At 43.3% G+C, this 17,426-nt stretch overlaps 1 protein-coding gene across 2 annotated transcripts in view; it reads left to right on the top strand.

Annotated features, from left to right (window-relative positions):
- Positions 1 to 17,426, top strand: part of TBC1D19 (TBC1 domain family member 19) — a 90,988-nt gene that overhangs the window by 20,660 nt on the left and 52,902 nt on the right. For both annotated transcript variants that reach the window (XM_053403663.1, XM_053403662.1), the window contains exons 8-11: positions 1,997 to 2,107; positions 4,207 to 4,279; positions 7,210 to 7,248; positions 11,857 to 11,969. In XM_053403663.1, the coding sequence (XP_053259638.1) occupies positions 1,997 to 2,107; positions 4,207 to 4,279; positions 7,210 to 7,248; positions 11,857 to 11,969 (336 nt within the window). The remainder of the gene's footprint in view (positions 1 to 1,996; positions 2,108 to 4,206; positions 4,280 to 7,209; positions 7,249 to 11,856; positions 11,970 to 17,426) is intronic.

The following is a 17,426-nucleotide window of genomic DNA, read 5'->3' as shown; positions in this document are numbered from 1 at the left end:
AACAGTTCAATTTCTTTTAAAACAGGCAGGAAATCCCTTTAAAATCTTCTTTCCCCCCCCTCCTGCCTTCTGGGGGGGGGAGTTCTTTACTTGGTGTTGGATTTCTTAGCTCGCAAATTCTCCTGTCAAAAGTTACAGCTTAAATGCCTTTCGCTTTAATCTTGCTGCAGAACGGAAAGCAGACTTCCTTTTTAGTGCTTGTCCGTCTCGGTGCCCAATTTCTTTAATTTTAGCGTCCAATTTTAATATAAGCTCAGTCCTACTCACGGAAAGTTGCTCTTTTTTAATCCGAATTCTCCGGAAGAAGTCAGCGCTCTCCGCTAATGGCGACGCGGCTTCGCTTCGCAGGCTGGGTGAAAGCGACTCTCAGCACCGCTCCACACACCCTCCGCTGATCCGTAGCCTTTAAAAAGGCTATTTCACAACGTCGGGGGGGGCGCAAAGGTGCCCGCCGAGTCTCCAGTTCACAGGCTACGCGCCTGTGATTTTTGAGGGTCCTCGCTCCGCCGTGAGCTACGGGACCCGAACCCGCGAAGCAGATCTCTCCCGGAGCTCCGGGAGAAATCCGCCATTAAGCGCTGGCGCTAACCCGGAAGTCCACACTTTCTCTGTTCATTAAACCCCATTCATATTGCCAAGGCAAATTCCCAAACAACATTTGGCTAATGCATAGCAGTGGCCAAGCTTTCTGGAGCCCACCATAGCACTGCATATATTGCATTGTTCTACATTGTAGCTACACACTGCAGGGAGAAGATCAATAGTGATGGGGAAATGCTTTTCACGAAAGCTTCCCTGTCATTACGAATCTTCTTAGCGGTTAGCTCTTAAAGTTTCCAGGGGACTTTCATGGCTCCCAGAGCAGTTTGACAGTCCATGTCCCCAATCTTTTGGTCTAGCTAGAGGACAAAACAGAGTGTCCTTTGGGGACCCCCCTCCCATGTGTTTGCCCTGCCCCCATATTTAAGGTCATACGTGCTCGTTTTACCGTGTGGCTTCAGAAGTGAGAGAGGTCTAAATCCACTTGTGCAAGGAAGAGAGCGACATATTTTAATGAGAAGAGAAGGAAACAACTACTAAAATCCAAAATGAAAAGCATGAGCAGAAGAAACCTGAACCAGTGGCTACAAAATTGATTGATAGATCTTTTGAACCTGAAAATAGTATGGTATCTTATTTTCCAAGAACTATTTCCGTATGGCAGTGTAAATCTGCATTAGCTTGCCTAATAAAAACAACAGAACAGAAAGCAAGCATATGGATATGCCGTTTGTGAAGGTAAATGAAAGTCTCATATTTGAAAAATTCCCTTGTGTAAATAGGAATTTCTTGCCACTTTAGCATTGCAAATGCCATTAGTTTGGTTGACTCGTATCATAGCTTAATTTGCATATATTAATGAACATTCTATTGCACTCATGCAAATGTAGATAGAAGGCTTACGTTGCGAGCCTGAACTATTGAACTTTATATGTTCTTGGGTTGTTTTTTATTTTGCTGGTGGCTTGAATTATAATGTAACTATAGCATTTATCTGCAATTACGGCTAATTAAATCTGTCTCAGTTTAACCTTATGAAAACACTTTGCATGAGTAAACAGTATTTTGTTATGTCTCTTGTGTTTTCTATTGTTTCTTGACATCTCTTGACATTCTTTGAATGTTAACCTTTTAGTGCTTGGCCTGCATCTACAAATTTATATTCAGTCCATAATCCTGTATTAACTCGGAGAAATTATTCATGTACAAGCTGGAGTGTTTCATATAAACAAAAGAGACCAGATGAAAAACCTACAGCAGACTCTTCTTGTCTCTTTAACCTTGTCTTTACACAGCATAAATCCAGAGATACATGAACACTAAGCTTCCTAGGACCATAGCATGCAATCAGAAATATTTGGCAGTGGCTTACTGTGATGAATCAACATGAGAACATAAGAACAGCCTGCTTGATCAGGCCAATAGAAAACCCTAACTTGTATTGCTTTTCTTAAAGGTATTGATGAACCTTCGCAATCCGAATTATGAAAACAGTGAGCAGCCTAGTTTTAGAAACCACCTGGGATTAATTCAGGTGCCACTGAAAGTGAAGGACATCCCTGAACTGGTAATAATAATTATCTTTAAATATCATTCATCATTCAAAAGCATTTCTAAAATAGTAGAAATAAGTATATATGAACAAAAGAGCTAGATTTTCTTAACTGTGAGATACTGAACATTCACAGTTCCTGTTTGGGCCTTCAGATAGGTTGCATTGTTTTCAGTCGGTGTTCTTGTCATTTGCTTTATTGTGACCACTGCCTGCTTAGTGCTCTGAACAACATTTTGGAGGGGAGAATGTGTTGGAAGGTGGGGGAAGAATTTGAGTTTACTGAGCTCTAGCCGAGCAAAGGACCCAAGTCCTTGTGTTGAAGGAAGAAGCAGAGTGAGCAATTTACATCCAGGGGCAATGTGAGTTTCCTGGTGGGAATTTCCCCACTACTTTATATGTTTAAATAATGCCCTACAGCAGCGGTTCCCAATTAACTAATTATTGAGGACCCCCTATTTTTCAAAAGCCAAGCCAAGGACCCCCTACTTTTTAAAATAACTTTATGGTTGTGACCTCTGCAAAGCAATTTTTGGAACAAAATGTGGGGTAACCCAAAATATGCAATGGATTTTGGTATGCTAAAAAACAGACTAGGGCTGAGTTGAGCGATATATGGTTTTCAGCATTATGATATATCAGTATCTAAACATCGCGATATTCCGATATATCACGATGTCTGAAATGGGAGATCAGGTGTGGGCATGAGGGAAGGAGCAGTCACGGAGATCAGGCGGGTAGGGTACGTGCAGCTCAGGCGAGGGAATAAGAGAAAGGGCAGCCACGGAGATTGGATGGTTGGGGGGAGGAGAGGAAGTGGAGTCACCTCACTGCATGGTTTGAGTGGGAGGGGATGGGGATAGCCAGTGGAGCAGCTAGCAATGTCCACTGCGGCTGCCACTGCTTTCCTGCTGACTGAGAACAGCTGATCCACCTCAGTGCCAGGGGAAGGTAGTGCCACGATGCCTTGAAGTGAGGACGATCAGCTGCCCTGGTCTCCACCAGCACGAGGGGAAGGCAGTGCCTTGCAATTGGCTACCCTGGTCTCCTTTAGTATGAGGGAAGGCAGCTCAGATTGGCAGCATCATCAGCGGAGATTATTAGTGGTGCCTTGAAATTAGCTGCCCTGCTCTCCCCTCGCGCAAGGAGCTACATACTGCTGCGCATTGCTGGGTGTCAGGGACTGTGCTGCGAAGGGCTGCACTGAGAAGGTATGGTGGGAGCCTCCCCCTCCCCCTGCTCCAGATCCTGAATCTCCCCAGGAGCAGGAGGACAATATAGATTTGGAACAGCGGTTTGCAGAGGGACATAGTTCAGAAGGCAGAAGCTGGGATATACTGGATGGGGAACAGCTAGGAGAAGAAACACTGGAAGAGAGAAGGTTAATAGATTCACAGACAGCATTCCTCCACCACCCTCCCCAAAGTCGAGAAGGGCTCAGAAAGTGGCAGAACAGAAACCACAGAGGGGATAAGCTCAGATTACGAGACGAAGAAGTGACATAGGTTCATAGGGACCGAAGCGGGTGGGCTCTTTAATTGGGAGCACCGCCATTAGTAGAAGATGTGTTCTTTGTTCTCTCGCTGTGATTATTAAAGTTTCTAACTGGTAAGAAGACTCCTTTTCCTTTGTTCTGCTTATCTACAGCCACAAGGGAAGGAGCTGACTCCCCAAAGCCTGACACTGGGTCAAAATCATTATTGCGGTGTGATTTCAAAACTGATTTTGGCCAATATATTGGAAAATTGCACAGCACTAAAACAAACCATAACATTTGTGATATTACCCCTAATTGGCAACAACTGCCCTACAGAATACTAGGTGACATATTGCTTGGGATGTGGCTGAAATCAAGTTGGGAGTCCTGCTTACAACATGCTGTGCCCACTGCAGTACAGCTCATAAGAAATCTTAACAGGATACCCACATAGTTGAGCCTCTCTGCTTTTAATTCTTGCCTCATTCCTAAGTCAGAGGACTGGGCTAGATGACAGTTGTAGTATAAATCATATAATGGATAGCAATTTGGAGTTTTGTTGACAACTAATTAAAATTTAAAGAAATATCCTTTGCTGATAAAATATTTGTGGGCTTTTTGTACATTTTTTCTCAAGAAAGAATATTTCAATGAGCTAGACTTGAACACAGGCCAGCTGGATATTGATGATTCTGCACATGTGCCTCCAGGTTAGTGCCTTTGTTTAAAGTAGTAAAATTGTTCTTGGTTCTTACAAGGATTCGTGTGAGATATAGATGCTAACGTCTGTTCCAGTGACAATTCTTGTGTCTTTATTTGCACTGTGGTAGGAAGAGATTTGGCAAGTATAACTTGTATGGTAATGATAGCAGGAAAAGCCAAAACTTACTGAGTACAGTATCTTCATTCCTGGAGCCCTCTCTTGGTTGGAATTTGGCAAAATTTTAAAACACTACTTTTATTAAAGCAAATGTGAGAAGCCTGATTTGGAAAATAGCAGATCCTAGACTGAATGTAAATCTTTTAGTCCAAAAAAGTTAGGACTAATTGTTACTAGGGTAGTAAGCTTTGGTCTTACTACCTTGAATTATTACTTTGAATTATGGTGCTGGAGGAGACTCTTGAGAGTCCCATGGACTGCAAGAAGACCAAACCTCTCCATTCTGAAGGAAATCAGCCCTGAGTGCTCACTGGAAGGACAGATTGTGAAGCTGAGGCTCCAATACTTTGGCCACCTCATGAGAAGAGAAGACTCCCTGGAAAAGACCCTGATGTTGGGGGCCACCAGGTGGCGCCTTGGAAGATGGCCGACAATAACATCTCTCTGACCCATACGAGGTAATTAAGGGGCTGCTATGGGAAGTAGGCAGCCTTCCCTTCCCCCTAGGATGTAGGAGGAATCTGTCCTGCCAGCGGTGTTCATAATGCACCCCCTGATCCGAGAGATGGGGGTGCCGAACACTTGGCATGAGCCCTCGGTGAAGTCAGCTCTTCCTGACGCCGATTCCAATCAGCGCGTGCTGGTTGCTTCAGCTCGGAATTATAATTGGAAACACACGATTGGAAATGAAGCTGAAGCACATATATCAAGTAAAGCTCGACAGATAAGGCTGCTGAGTAATGGATCTCTGTGACCGGGAGCGACGGATGGATAAGTAAATCTTTTGATGAGTCACCACCAGGAGACTGTATGTTTGGAACGAAGGGGGGGTGGAGGAAAAACCCTTTTTTTCTTTTGTACGATGTGATGATAATAATAACCCTCCACCCCAGAAAGAAATAAGATCGTCGCGTTTTTAAGAATCATAAGCAGGATTTTAAGAACTGTGTGGGGATGGATTACAACAGGAGAGAAGATTGATGAACGGTGAGAAAGTGGAAAATTTTTATGACACAGTTTAAAAATGGCGTGTCGTCAAGACAGGCTTGCCGGAGAAAGAAGGACGGGGGAGGAGAATCAGGATTGTTGGAAAGAGAAGGAGTGTTGGAATTGAAAGTTTGACCTGACAGAGCCCCCTGGTCTATTTGATTTATTTGGCTAGCCTGGAAAAATAAAGGACAGACCGAAGATTAACTTTGTTTATGGAAGCGTTGAACAGAGGTTGTCCCGGAGTGATATAGCTTTTGAAGAGTACAAAACCCACACAGAGACGCCAGCTTTCAGTCTGCTTGTGAGAATCATCAGAGATCGTAAAGAAAGGAATATATGACTACAACAAGATGAGAAAGAAAGTAATAAAGGACTATCCGGATCGAACTGGATAGAACTGATTAATTAATGCAGTAAAATGAGTGATGTCTGGACTTATCCGGAATTTTGGACTCGTGCGGAGCTTGATGTATGGGTACCCTCAAAAAATTTTAAAATTTAGCTGTGTAATTCGGAACCAATGTGATTTGAATAATGTGATGTGATTGGCCTGTTAATAAAAATTATTTAAAAAAAAAAAAGGAAAAGACCCTGATGTTGGGAAAGATGGAGGGCACAAGGAGAAGGGGATGGCAAAGGACGAGATGGTTGGACAGTGTTCTCGAAGCTACCAGCATGAGTTTGACCAAACTGCGGGAGGCAGTGGAAGACAGGAGTGCCTGGCGTGCTCTGGTCCATGGGGTCACGAAGAGTCGGACACGACTAAACGACTAAACAACAACAACAAAGCTTTGGTCTGCACTTCAGAGTGCAGGTGTGGGATCGCATGACTAGCAATTTCTTCAAACAAAATCCCTGCATATTGAAAACCAGCTGTCAGGCAGAATGGCTCTAGTAGTTTAGAACTACAGATTAATCCAGAATAGCAAGAGGAAAAGTGTTGCGATGCTTTAGAGATGAACAATGTTATTGCGGCTGGGGCTTTTATCTCCAGCAGCATTCATACTGTGTATAGAATACTCTGTATACCTAACATTATCTTGATTTATCTTTATTCAACTGATGAAGGACAAAACTTGTGCTACAGCAAAGTAGTTAGAGCCTCAAGGCATCTTTTTGTGTTCTATTTATTATCTAACTAGATTAGCATATGCCCTCTTCAGCTCCATTTCTAAATTACAGGAAGCTCTCCTTGCTGGTAATGCATTCACCACTTGGAAATAATACCTGTCTCATGATGGGAATGAGCAGATAGCCATCAAAATTTAAATGGGTGGAAATTAATAACATTGCTGATGTTCTATAACTATAGTTGAAGCATCTGTCTCATGAATGAGAAATAGCACATTTGAAGAACATTGTTTATTTTAGACAAAAAAAATTTGGACCTTAATTTCCCCCCCTAAGGTGGCTTACAAAAGGAGTATAGCGCTCTGATCACCGTATCCTCAAACTGCCCTCTAATCCTTTTAGAGTAGAGAGAGAGAGAACCAGCATTGTTTTCCTTTAAAAAAAACCAAACTCTTGCTTCAAATTACATTTTGAACGAAAAGGGTAAGGGTTTAAAAAGTAGTTTGGAGGCAAACGGGTGCCATTTTTCGGAGAGAAATGTTGCACATGTGGATTATGAATGCATGTTCCTTGGAATTCTGGTGCACGTATGGTGCCGTGCTTTCAGATAAGATGTTTTGATAGTTAAATCAAACGTCCTTCTGTAAAGTTTAAATAATTTTGAACTCTTTGCACTCTTTTCTTGCTTTACTGTTTTAGAACTCTTTGAAAATGAACATGTACGTATTGGTCAGAAAGGTAAGAATTGGATACTGACTGTAAACAAATTGCAAGTGTTTTAGGTGTTTCTGTGGGTTTTCTTTGTTTTGTCTGGTATGAAGCGTAATAAGGCTACAATTCTAAATACTAGAAATTAAGTACCACTGGATGCATTGGGATTTCCTTCAGAGTAAACATCCATAGAATTGCACTGTAAATGATGTAAAATAAAATGTAACTTGTACCTTTTTAACGTGATGGAACTGCTAGAGATTTATGGGTTCTAGATAAAGAGTGTCACAGCTGGCAGATTAAAAACGAAGTGTGTGTGCGCGTGTGTGTGTGTGTGTGTGTGTTTATGACAGCTTTATTCTAAATTGCTGAATTCCTGGTTTGAATTCTATTTTAAAATCACCAGAGTTGCTTCTGTGCACAAAGAACTCTCATTAGTGTTAATGGAGTTTATGTCCCTGCATCAGATAAGAATATAACTTTAATTCTTCCAGGTGGTTAGTTGGTAGTGCAAAACCTAATGAAACATTTAGCACTAAGTCAGCTTGCAGGATGGTTATGCCCTTTCAAATAAGGTCATTATTCTACCAGTTGAAAGGAAATCAACCCTACGCCTTAATTAAAAGAAATCAAACTCACATGGAACAAATTATTTTTTCTCTGCCTTTCCTTTCACAAGAGTGACTGTGAAAGGAATTAGGCCATGCCCATGTCACATTCTCCTCTTCTAAATTATATTAAAAGACAGCATGACAACTATGATAATTTGGGGTGGGAGGGGAGAAAACCCAAAATGACATGCTTCTGATCAGGCAACCACTTAAATTAATAGAATATTATTAATATTATCTTGGGAGCCGCCCAGAGTGGCTGGCGAAAACCGGCCAGCTGGGTTGGGTATAAATAATAGTAGATGATGATAATGAAAGTGACCTAGACATCCGTGACCTTGATTTAATAGCATCATTTCAGATCTGTACAAAGCCATTTTTTAAAAAAATAGTTTGTTTCAATTCCTCAAAAAACTGAATTTGGACATGATACAAATATTGGCGGGTGGCGCTGTTGGTTAAACCACAGAGCCTAGGGCTTGCCGCTCAGAAGGTCGGCGGTTCGAATCCCCGCAACGGAGTGATCTCCCGTTGTTCGGTCCCTGCTCCTGCCAGCCTAGCAGTTCGAAAGCACGTCAAAGTGCAAGTAGATAAATAGGTACCACTCCGGCGGGAAGGTAAACGGTGTTTCTGTGCACTGCTCTGGTTTGCCAGAAGCGGCTTAGTCATGCTGGCCACATGACCCGGAAGCTGTACGCCGGCTCCCTCGGCCAATAAAGTGAGATGAGTGCCGCAACCCCAGAGTCGGCCACGACTGGACCTAATGGTCAGGGGTCCCTTTACCTTTTTTTACAAATATTGGATAATCACTTTTCACTGAATATTAAATGCAAAAAAGGGAAGGGGAATGGAATGAAATGTGTGGATGCAGGAGGTACCTGGTAGGTGGACAGCAGAAAAATAGGAAGTGTGATTTGTGTTGAGTCATAATCTCACTGTGTGACTCATGCACTGCAAGCTTGACTAAACCAGTCATCAAAGGTGTTAATCTTCACTTTTAAACTTCTCAAGCAGGCCTTCTGTTTTGTTTTTCCAGCAATGTCCTAATTACTGGGGGCTGGCATCAAAGTTCATACTGAACAGAAGCTCTTCCATGGACCCAGATAGCCTTTAAGCAGGCATCTGTTACTAACTGAGTTATCTTTGACTTGCTGCTAATTGGGTAGCCTTAATATTCGTGCCACTTGCTTAGCCAGGAAGTGCCATGTATTATCTTGGCCGACAGCCCCAGGAAATTATTTCTGGTTTGTGTATACCTTGCCAAGAAGCAGAAAAGCATAAACATACCCGTGTTAGCATTTTCACCAGTGCTATCCCTATCTACTGCCAGGTGTAGCATTGTCTCTTTCAAACCTTTACTTTGTGGGTCAATACTCGGTTTCTCTTTTGCAATCCAAATGTTAGGAAGAAACAAGTTAAGTGGCTCAAAGGTACCTTCAGGAGTAGAGATCTGCAAAACCAAACTAAATCATATATGCATCAGTATGTTGCATTCCTCTTGTAGCAAGCTGACTTACATTGAGTTGAATTTTTGGTCTTTGTAGCTCAGTATTGTTTGCCATAACTTGCAGTTGCTATCTAAGTTTTCAGACAGGACATTCTCCGCCACTGAATTTCAGCACTTCCCCCAAAGTCCTTTAGCATGTTCAATTTCCTTTATGTCCTTGGTTTCTTTAATTGCCTGTCATGTCCTGCTGTAAGCTTGTTGTCAAGTGCTTCTGTATTCCCATTTAGCAGACTTTGAGCACTTTGAATTGGATGGCCACCAGTTCCTTTTGACTTCCCTCTAGAAATAAATTTTAAAGCTGTTCTGCCACCTTTTTGACCTTAAGTGACAGCAGTTTGCTCTGCACCAGAACCCACAGTCTGCTCTTGTTGTTCTGGGTATAAATTAATAGTTTCCCTTGTTAACTGATCACTCTCAACTGCTTTTCCCTTTGTATAAATGTCCATTCTCTGACATACTGTATACCAAGCTTAAACTATGGATTCTTCGTCTCTCAAGATAAGAGCTCACTCACCTTCTCTCTTTGTTAAATATTTCTCAACTTCATCCGGGTAAAGATCAGAAAGGCAGTTCTTTTCCGTTTTCTTCACTGTGAACTATCTGCTGATACTTAATTATCAAATTTGTTCTTCCTAAATACTTTACAATCTCCTTTGTAAAATGTGAGGAAGACTTATGAACAATTATCCATCCCCATAATTGTTAAGGTGCTTCATTAGAGAACAAATACTCTTCATACTTGATTCTAGGGATGTTTTGAGGTGTGAAAAGAACACAACAAAAAAAGCTGGTACTGTGTTCATGCTAATATATATTTCTTGAATACAGGCAATCACATCTGCTATTCATTTCAGCCACTTATAAGTGAGCTGAGCCCCTCAGTTTAGGAAATAATATGCAAACTGGGCATACATGTGATGACTCCATGCACATCTGTTTTGGTGTATATGGCACATGCTGTTGAAAGGTGGCATTAATAAAACTCCACACCTCTATTTAAAACTCCTTTGGCCTAACATAAAGGACAAAAGCGATTCCAAACTGAAAAGGCTCCCTTTAATTAGCCAACCAGACCCAATAAGTATTTCAGAAATCTTATTGCTTGAATCCTAAATTGCACAATCAGTTGCAGAAATCAGTTGCTTGAATCCTAAATTGCACAATCAGTTGCCTCGACAGTTTTTCACACATACCACCTGCAGCCTAACACACCTCATATAGTATGGATATGGAAGATTTGGAGATTCTTGAAAGTGACTTTTCAGAGGGTTCAGGGACTTGCAGATGGTAGAGAATTGGTGAGCTGCAGAAATACCTGCCATTCACACAATGGAATATTTGTACAAAACAAATGGATAAGAGTATTATTTAATTTGAAAAATTTATAGGTCTCTTTTCAGGGTGGAGGGATGTGGGTGGCTCTGTGGTTTAGACAGAGCCTTGCCGATCAGAAGGTCGGCGGTTCGAATCCCTGTGATGGGGTGAGCTCCCGTTGCTCGGTCCCAGCTCCTGCCCACCTAGCAGTTTGAAAGCATGTCAAGTGCAAGTAGATAAATAAGTACCACTCTGGTGGGAAGGTAAACGGTGTTTCCGTGTGCTGCTCTGGTTCACCAGAAGCAGCTTAGTCATGCTGGCCACATGAGCCAGAAGCTGTCTGCGGACAAATGCCGGCTTCCTCGGCTTATAGAGCGAGATGAGCACGCAACTCCAGAGTCATCCGCGACTGGACCTAACGATTGGGGTACCTTTACCTTTACCTTTTTCAGGGTGGAAGTAACAAAAACCTCAAAACAGTAAAACATAGCACTAAAATAAACAATAATAGAACCAGCCGTAATACTAAAAAGCATTCAGCCCAGTAAGATAGCAAACTCCAATAGATAAATAAAACTAAATCAAATTCAGTTCTACAGCCCCCAAATAGGTTTTTTAAGCATTTTCTAAAGGCGAGCAGTAATGAGGCACTATGTACCACAGTTGGCAACAGGTTCTATAGCTGTAGTGCCACTGTTGGAAAAGGTTTGAAAAATAGTGTGAACGTGCCAGAAGTGAAGAGAACACACAGAATTTATTTTTAGAAATACTAAATAATATCTGAAACTAGTATTACTAATCCATGGCAATCAGCTTGGTGATTCAAGACATTTATTATCGTTACCTTAACTGAGAGTACAGTCCTACATATTAACCATAGTAAGCCTCCCAAAACGCAGTGTGATTTACTTCTGAGTAGATGTGTATAGAACCATGCTGTAAATGTGACTTCTAACCAAATATGGTATTCTTAGCTTTAAAATCCCCTTAATTTTGAAAACTTGCTTTGTGTGATTCAGCCTCCAATTCTGCACAGGCTTCATATTCATATTTGTGGAATAGCCCAAAAAATGATAGGTTTCCCCCCCCCCGCCATCTTAAATTGTCTTGGAGGAACACTTAAGTGAAATGCTAATAAAATATAAAACTGAAATGTGTTTGTATGTCTTTTGTGTGTATTATTAACACCTGCATTTCTTGTAGTTTTAATGGAGCAGGATAGTGCAGCAGCTCAACAATATGTCCGGCAGGGATGTCCAAATTTGCTACGAGCCGAGTTGTGGGCCCTGATTCTGAACGTTTCCAGTCAACCCGAGGTAAGTAGCAAAAGTGTAGTAAAAATGTAGACTTGCAGCAGCTACATACCCAATAGCTAAATTATAAATAACGTTTGGCTTCGTTATTAAGCGTGATGCTAGTTTTGGTTTATTGTGCACAAGGTCACACAAGGGTATTTGTGCTCATTTAACAGTGTTTTTCTGACTTTTTAAATTTGAACCTCCCTTTCCCTAGTTTATTTTGCGTGCCCAGATGGAGACCCCTGTGCCCCCGAGCGACAGCCCGAGAGCAACGAAACACACATGACGTGTATTGGGATTTAAAATGGCCACAACTTTATTATCAGTTTCAAATGTAGGAAACCTTGGCTTAGGCATTGGGCGTGTATCCCTCTCAGATCCCCAGCCCGCGGGACTGAGGCACAGCAGGGTTAATCGGATCAGAGGGGGCACCGCAAAGCACATGTTTTGCTCTATAAGACGCACCAGACCATAAGAAGCACCTAGTTTTTGGAGGAGGAAAACAAGAAAAATATATTCTGAATCTCAGAAGCCAGAACAATAAGAGGGATCGCCGCGCAGCGAAAGCAGCGATTCCTCTTGCTGTTCTGGCTTCTGGGATAGCTGCGCAGCCTGCATTCGCTCCATAAGACGCACACACATTTCCCCTTACTTTTAAGGAGGGAAAAAGTGAGTCTTATACAGCAAAAAATACGGTATTTACACAGCAAGACACCCCGCCCCCCGCAGAACTGGTTTATTGACAACCTATCACCTTACGGCCAGTGACTCCCTTCACACAAAACCCTTTAAACAGAAACCCTGAAATGCCACCGCGGTGTGTGTGTGTGAGACCACTGCATGCCCCCCTTTAGGAATGATAGATGAAAAGATTCCGCCCAAGGCCTAAAACCACTACCCGAGACCATGATATTGTGGTCTCGCCACCAAGACAACCTACAGCTGAAAAAAAAACCCTCAGCATCCTGACAACCAATCCTGCAGGCAACTCCTGATACCGTCCAACCAGAGTTCATTCCCTAAGGTGGTCAGGTCCACCCCGTCAGGTCTGAATAATTCTACCCTGCTGGGTTTGATGTCCACATGGTGAACCACTCGGCCGCCAAGACGTATAATCGCAGAGCGGATGACCCAGTTGATTTTTACCACCGCGTAGTTCAGTCTGGAAGGTTTAAGGGAAGGGCACCCTGCCATTGCAAGCGCGGAAGACGTTTGGACCACATATTACTGTACTGTGAAGTTGGCGTGGCAGTCCTGCAGGTGCTCATCCACTTCCTAGAGTCACACTTCCTACAGTGTGACGCGGCAGCTAAAAAAGCCAATGCAATTCTGGGCTGCATCAATAGGAGTATAGCATCTAGATCAAGGGAAGTAATAGTGCCACTGTATTCTGCTCTGGTCAGACCTCACCTGGAGTACTGTGTCCAGTTCTGGGCACCACAGTTCAAGAAGGACACTGACAAACTGGAACGTGTCCAGAGGAGGGCAACCAAAATGGTCAAAGGCCTGGAAACAATGCCTTATGAGGAACGGCTAAGGGAGCTGGGCATGTTTAGCCTGGAGAAGAGGAGGTTAAGGGGTGAGATGATAGCCATGTTCAAATATATAAAAGGATGTCACATAGAGGAGGGAGAAAGGTTGTTTTCTGCTGCTCCAGAGAAGCGGACACGGAGCAATGGATCCAAACTACAAGAAAGAAGATTCCACCTAAACATTAGGAAGAACTTCCTGACAGTAAGAGCTGTTCAACAGTGGAATTTGCTGCCAAGGAGTGTGGTGGAGTCTCCTTCTTTGGAGGTCTTTAAGCAGAGGCTTGACAACCATAAGTCAGGAGTGCTCTGATGGTGTTTCCTGCTTGGCAGGGGGCTGGACTCGATGGCCCTTGTGGTCTCTTCCAACTCTATGATTCTATGATTCTAGAGCTCCCATGACTTTGCCCTGCCTCATTCCCATCCTCACAGGTGCAGAGGCTCTGCAAGGTTGCCGAGGCTGCTTTCGCTGCCCCCACGCCTCGCTCCCCATAGGCCACGGCTGCTGTGTTACGCTTTCCGTGTGTGTCCTGTCTCTACAAAAGTCGCAGACCTTGCTGCTGTTTGGTTTTTTTGTATATTTATTTTAGATTTTGTTGCGATCGCATAGAAATTATTCAGTTTGCTTTTGTATTTTTTTTAATGTTTTATTTAGTGTTTATGACTTTTGTTGTATTGTTTTTATGTATTGTTTCCATGTTGTAAGCCGTCTTGAGCACAGTTTGAACTGTGGAAAGGCAGCATACAAATAAAATTATGTCTGTGTGTATGTAGAACTGTGTACAGTGGTACCTCGGGTTACATACGCTTCAGGTTACATACGCTTCAGGTTACAGACTCCGCTAACCCAGAAATAGTGCTTCAGGTTAAGAACTTTGCTTCAGGATGAGAACAGAAATTGTGCTCTGGTGGTGCGGCAGCAGCAGGAGGCCCCCGTTAGCTAAAGTGGTTCTTCAGGTTAAGAACAGTTTCAGGTTAAGAATGGACCTCCGGAACAAATTAAGTACTTAACCCGAGGTACCACTGTAAGTTGAACATTTCAAATAAGAGAAACCTATTCCTTGCTGTAAAAAATTGGCATGCCATGGAAAGACATAAATGACCTCCCCTCTGGGGTAACACTACTTCTCTTGCCTCCCCAATACTTTTTCAGCTTCTGTTCTTTTCTCTGCTGCCCAACTTTTTGCTTCCGTATTTTTTCTGAACATGCCACCTAGCCTGTGCTTCTAGTCATTTGCCTTGCTTTCTTCCTCAACTGCTCCAGATACCGTATTTTTCGCTCTATAACACGCACCCGACCATAACACGCACATAGTTTTTAGAGGAGGAAAACAAGAAAAAAAATATTCTGAACGAAACTGTGGATGTATGATTTTTGTGGTTCATGCTGTGGCCACAGACATGTGATCTGACGGTGAGTTTGGGGTAGCCCAATGCAAAAATCCTGAGGATCCATGTGGATCCATGCTTTGTAACCATGTTTTTGCACCACTGCGGCCCCAGGCAACAGTGGGTGCGTGATTTTTTTGGTGCAAGCTGTAGCCATGGACATGCTATGTGATCTGATGGTGAATTTGGGGTGACCCAGTGCAAAAATCCTGAGGATCCATGTGGATCCGTGCTTTGTAACCAGGCTCTCTGTCCCTCTCTTCTCCCCACTCAGCGGCTCTTCTCCCGCTTTGCTGTTTCAAAGCGAGCAAAGCGAGCCACGGAGGAGGGAAGGAAGGGGAACCATGGATCCTCTGCTCACGACTGCAGCAGATCCCCCCGCCATCCGTAGGCATTCGCTCCATAACACGCACAGACATTTCCCCTTACTTTCTAGGAGGAAAAAAGTGAGTGTTATGGAGCAAAAAATACGGTAATTTCCCGAGCCTTCTTGCCACATCACACCACGTGATGGGCTTCTCCAAAGGTCTTCTTTCCTTTCTTTCTACAGCACTGTGGGGTAGCTGCTTCCTTCTGCTTTTGAATATGTACAGGTCTTCCTCATATGTTCCTGTACTCACACGGCCTCCCTGCACACATTTGGCAGTGGCATAGGTATCACATTCAGCTATTGGGTAGGGCCTGTGACATCATTACTGATAAGCCACACAACTCCCCTTCTTGCATATTCTGTTTCGTGTGTGTGTGTGTTTGTATCTTCTTCTTCTTCTTTGGCGATCACTCGTAGCTGAGTAAGATTGTCTTCCATAAACACGGTTTTAACAGTGAGTCTGTAAGTGACTGTGGAGGCCAGTTCTGGATCCACACGTCCTTCCACAGTGGGGACAGGGGCTCATCTACCTTCCTCAACTGAGCTATCTAATTTGCATCAATCTCCTGTGCAGCTTGTAAGTGCCTTAAAGAGACAACTTGACCAGAAATCTCTCCTTAAGGGCCCAAGATGCAGGCTGCCACTGCTCCAAAGGAATAAGCAATCCTTGATTTTTCAACCTAATAAAATATGTTTATCCATTTTTTCCCGTGATGCCCCCCCGTCTTAGGTGGAATAACCTGAGGATGGCTAAAGGGTACCTACGTGATTTGTTAAATATTCCTTTTTTCCAGATAGATCTTATATCTGTAGCACCCCTAAATGCCACGCCCTGGCCAAGGAAATTTATGCTCTCCTTCCAGTCTGCAAGGATCCCACATCTTCTTGCAAGACAAAAAGATCGGCTGGCACCTTGCGAGATTGTAACAACAAGAGTCTTTAAGGACACGAGTGTTAAACCTCTTTTTGCCAACATCTTAACCGGCAATGATCGCTCGTTTCCTTCTTCTGTTCCTATAATAACGGGAAAAACACCTAGCCGGGTACCCCCTGTTCCACCTGCGACCCCAAGTGCCCATCTAATTACGTTGAGGAATGATCCAATTGCAAGCGGAGATTGGAGTATCCCTGAAGAGAGAAATCTTATCTCCTCTTATGGAAAACTCCCTTCAGAAGAACACCAGGCTATTCTCGATAGATTGGATCTACTCAAACAAAGACTCCTATCGCAAGGGGACCCCTCTATACCGATGAGAGAGGAGAGCAGGCGCTCCACGTCCCATATGGCGTCTCCATCAAATGCCTTGATAATTTCTCAACCTGCTACCTTGTTACCCCCTACTGATCTGAATCAGCAGTCACCTGTTGACCAACAGCACCATTCTACCGTGGAGGAAGTCGATAAACTCAATACTCCCGTCTCAGACCTTATGCCCAATCAAAATATGGAAGTTGATGACTCCTTTGCCTCAATGCCTGAGCTAGAATCTACCCTGCCTGAAGATCACCAGGAAATGACTATGCATGCACCATCCTCACGTTCACATCCTTCTATACATCTGCGTGATAATTCTTCTCCATCTGCGCAGCAACTACAAGTGATGGCCGGAACACCTCTTAGCGCTACCCTGGTTAAGACTGACAACTCTGACGGATCTACTAGTATAGCCCATCAAAGACTTGTTACCACTCACCTCAATGAACAGCATCCGACCTCACCAACTTTGCCTAATTCTTCCTCCCCGGCAAAGCCCTTCCTGCCTGTTAATGTTACCAAATCATCGATTCAATTAACACAGAAGAAGACCTTATCCGTACAAACTAAAATTACCGATTTCCTTATGGGTCCTCGTTCTACCTCCAAGAACCCATTAAACAACTCAAAGTGACAATTACCGGGACAGCACAAGGACCCGACATTATCAATACTTAGCTGGAACATTGCTGGTTGGAGAACCAAAAAAATCAGACCCCGAATTCAGGAAGTACATAAATTCATTTAATATCATTCTATTCCAAGAAACATGGGACGAGGAAGAGATTACCATAGACGGCTTTGATCTTCTAACACTTCCGGCCTCCCCTTCTTTGAAAGGTGGACGCCCCAAAGGGGGTCTTTTGATTGGGATCTCACTCCAACTTCGTGCCAAATTCACTCTGGTACGGGCTTCCCCGCCTTTATCTGGA

This window comes from Podarcis raffonei, chromosome 9 (assembly GCF_027172205.1).
Source record: "Podarcis raffonei isolate rPodRaf1 chromosome 9, rPodRaf1.pri, whole genome shotgun sequence".
Taxonomy (NCBI): Eukaryota; Metazoa; Chordata; class Lepidosauria; order Squamata; family Lacertidae; genus Podarcis; species Podarcis raffonei.
The sequence above is the reverse complement of the archived record's forward strand: the minus strand, read 5'-3'. Positions and strand labels throughout refer to the sequence as shown.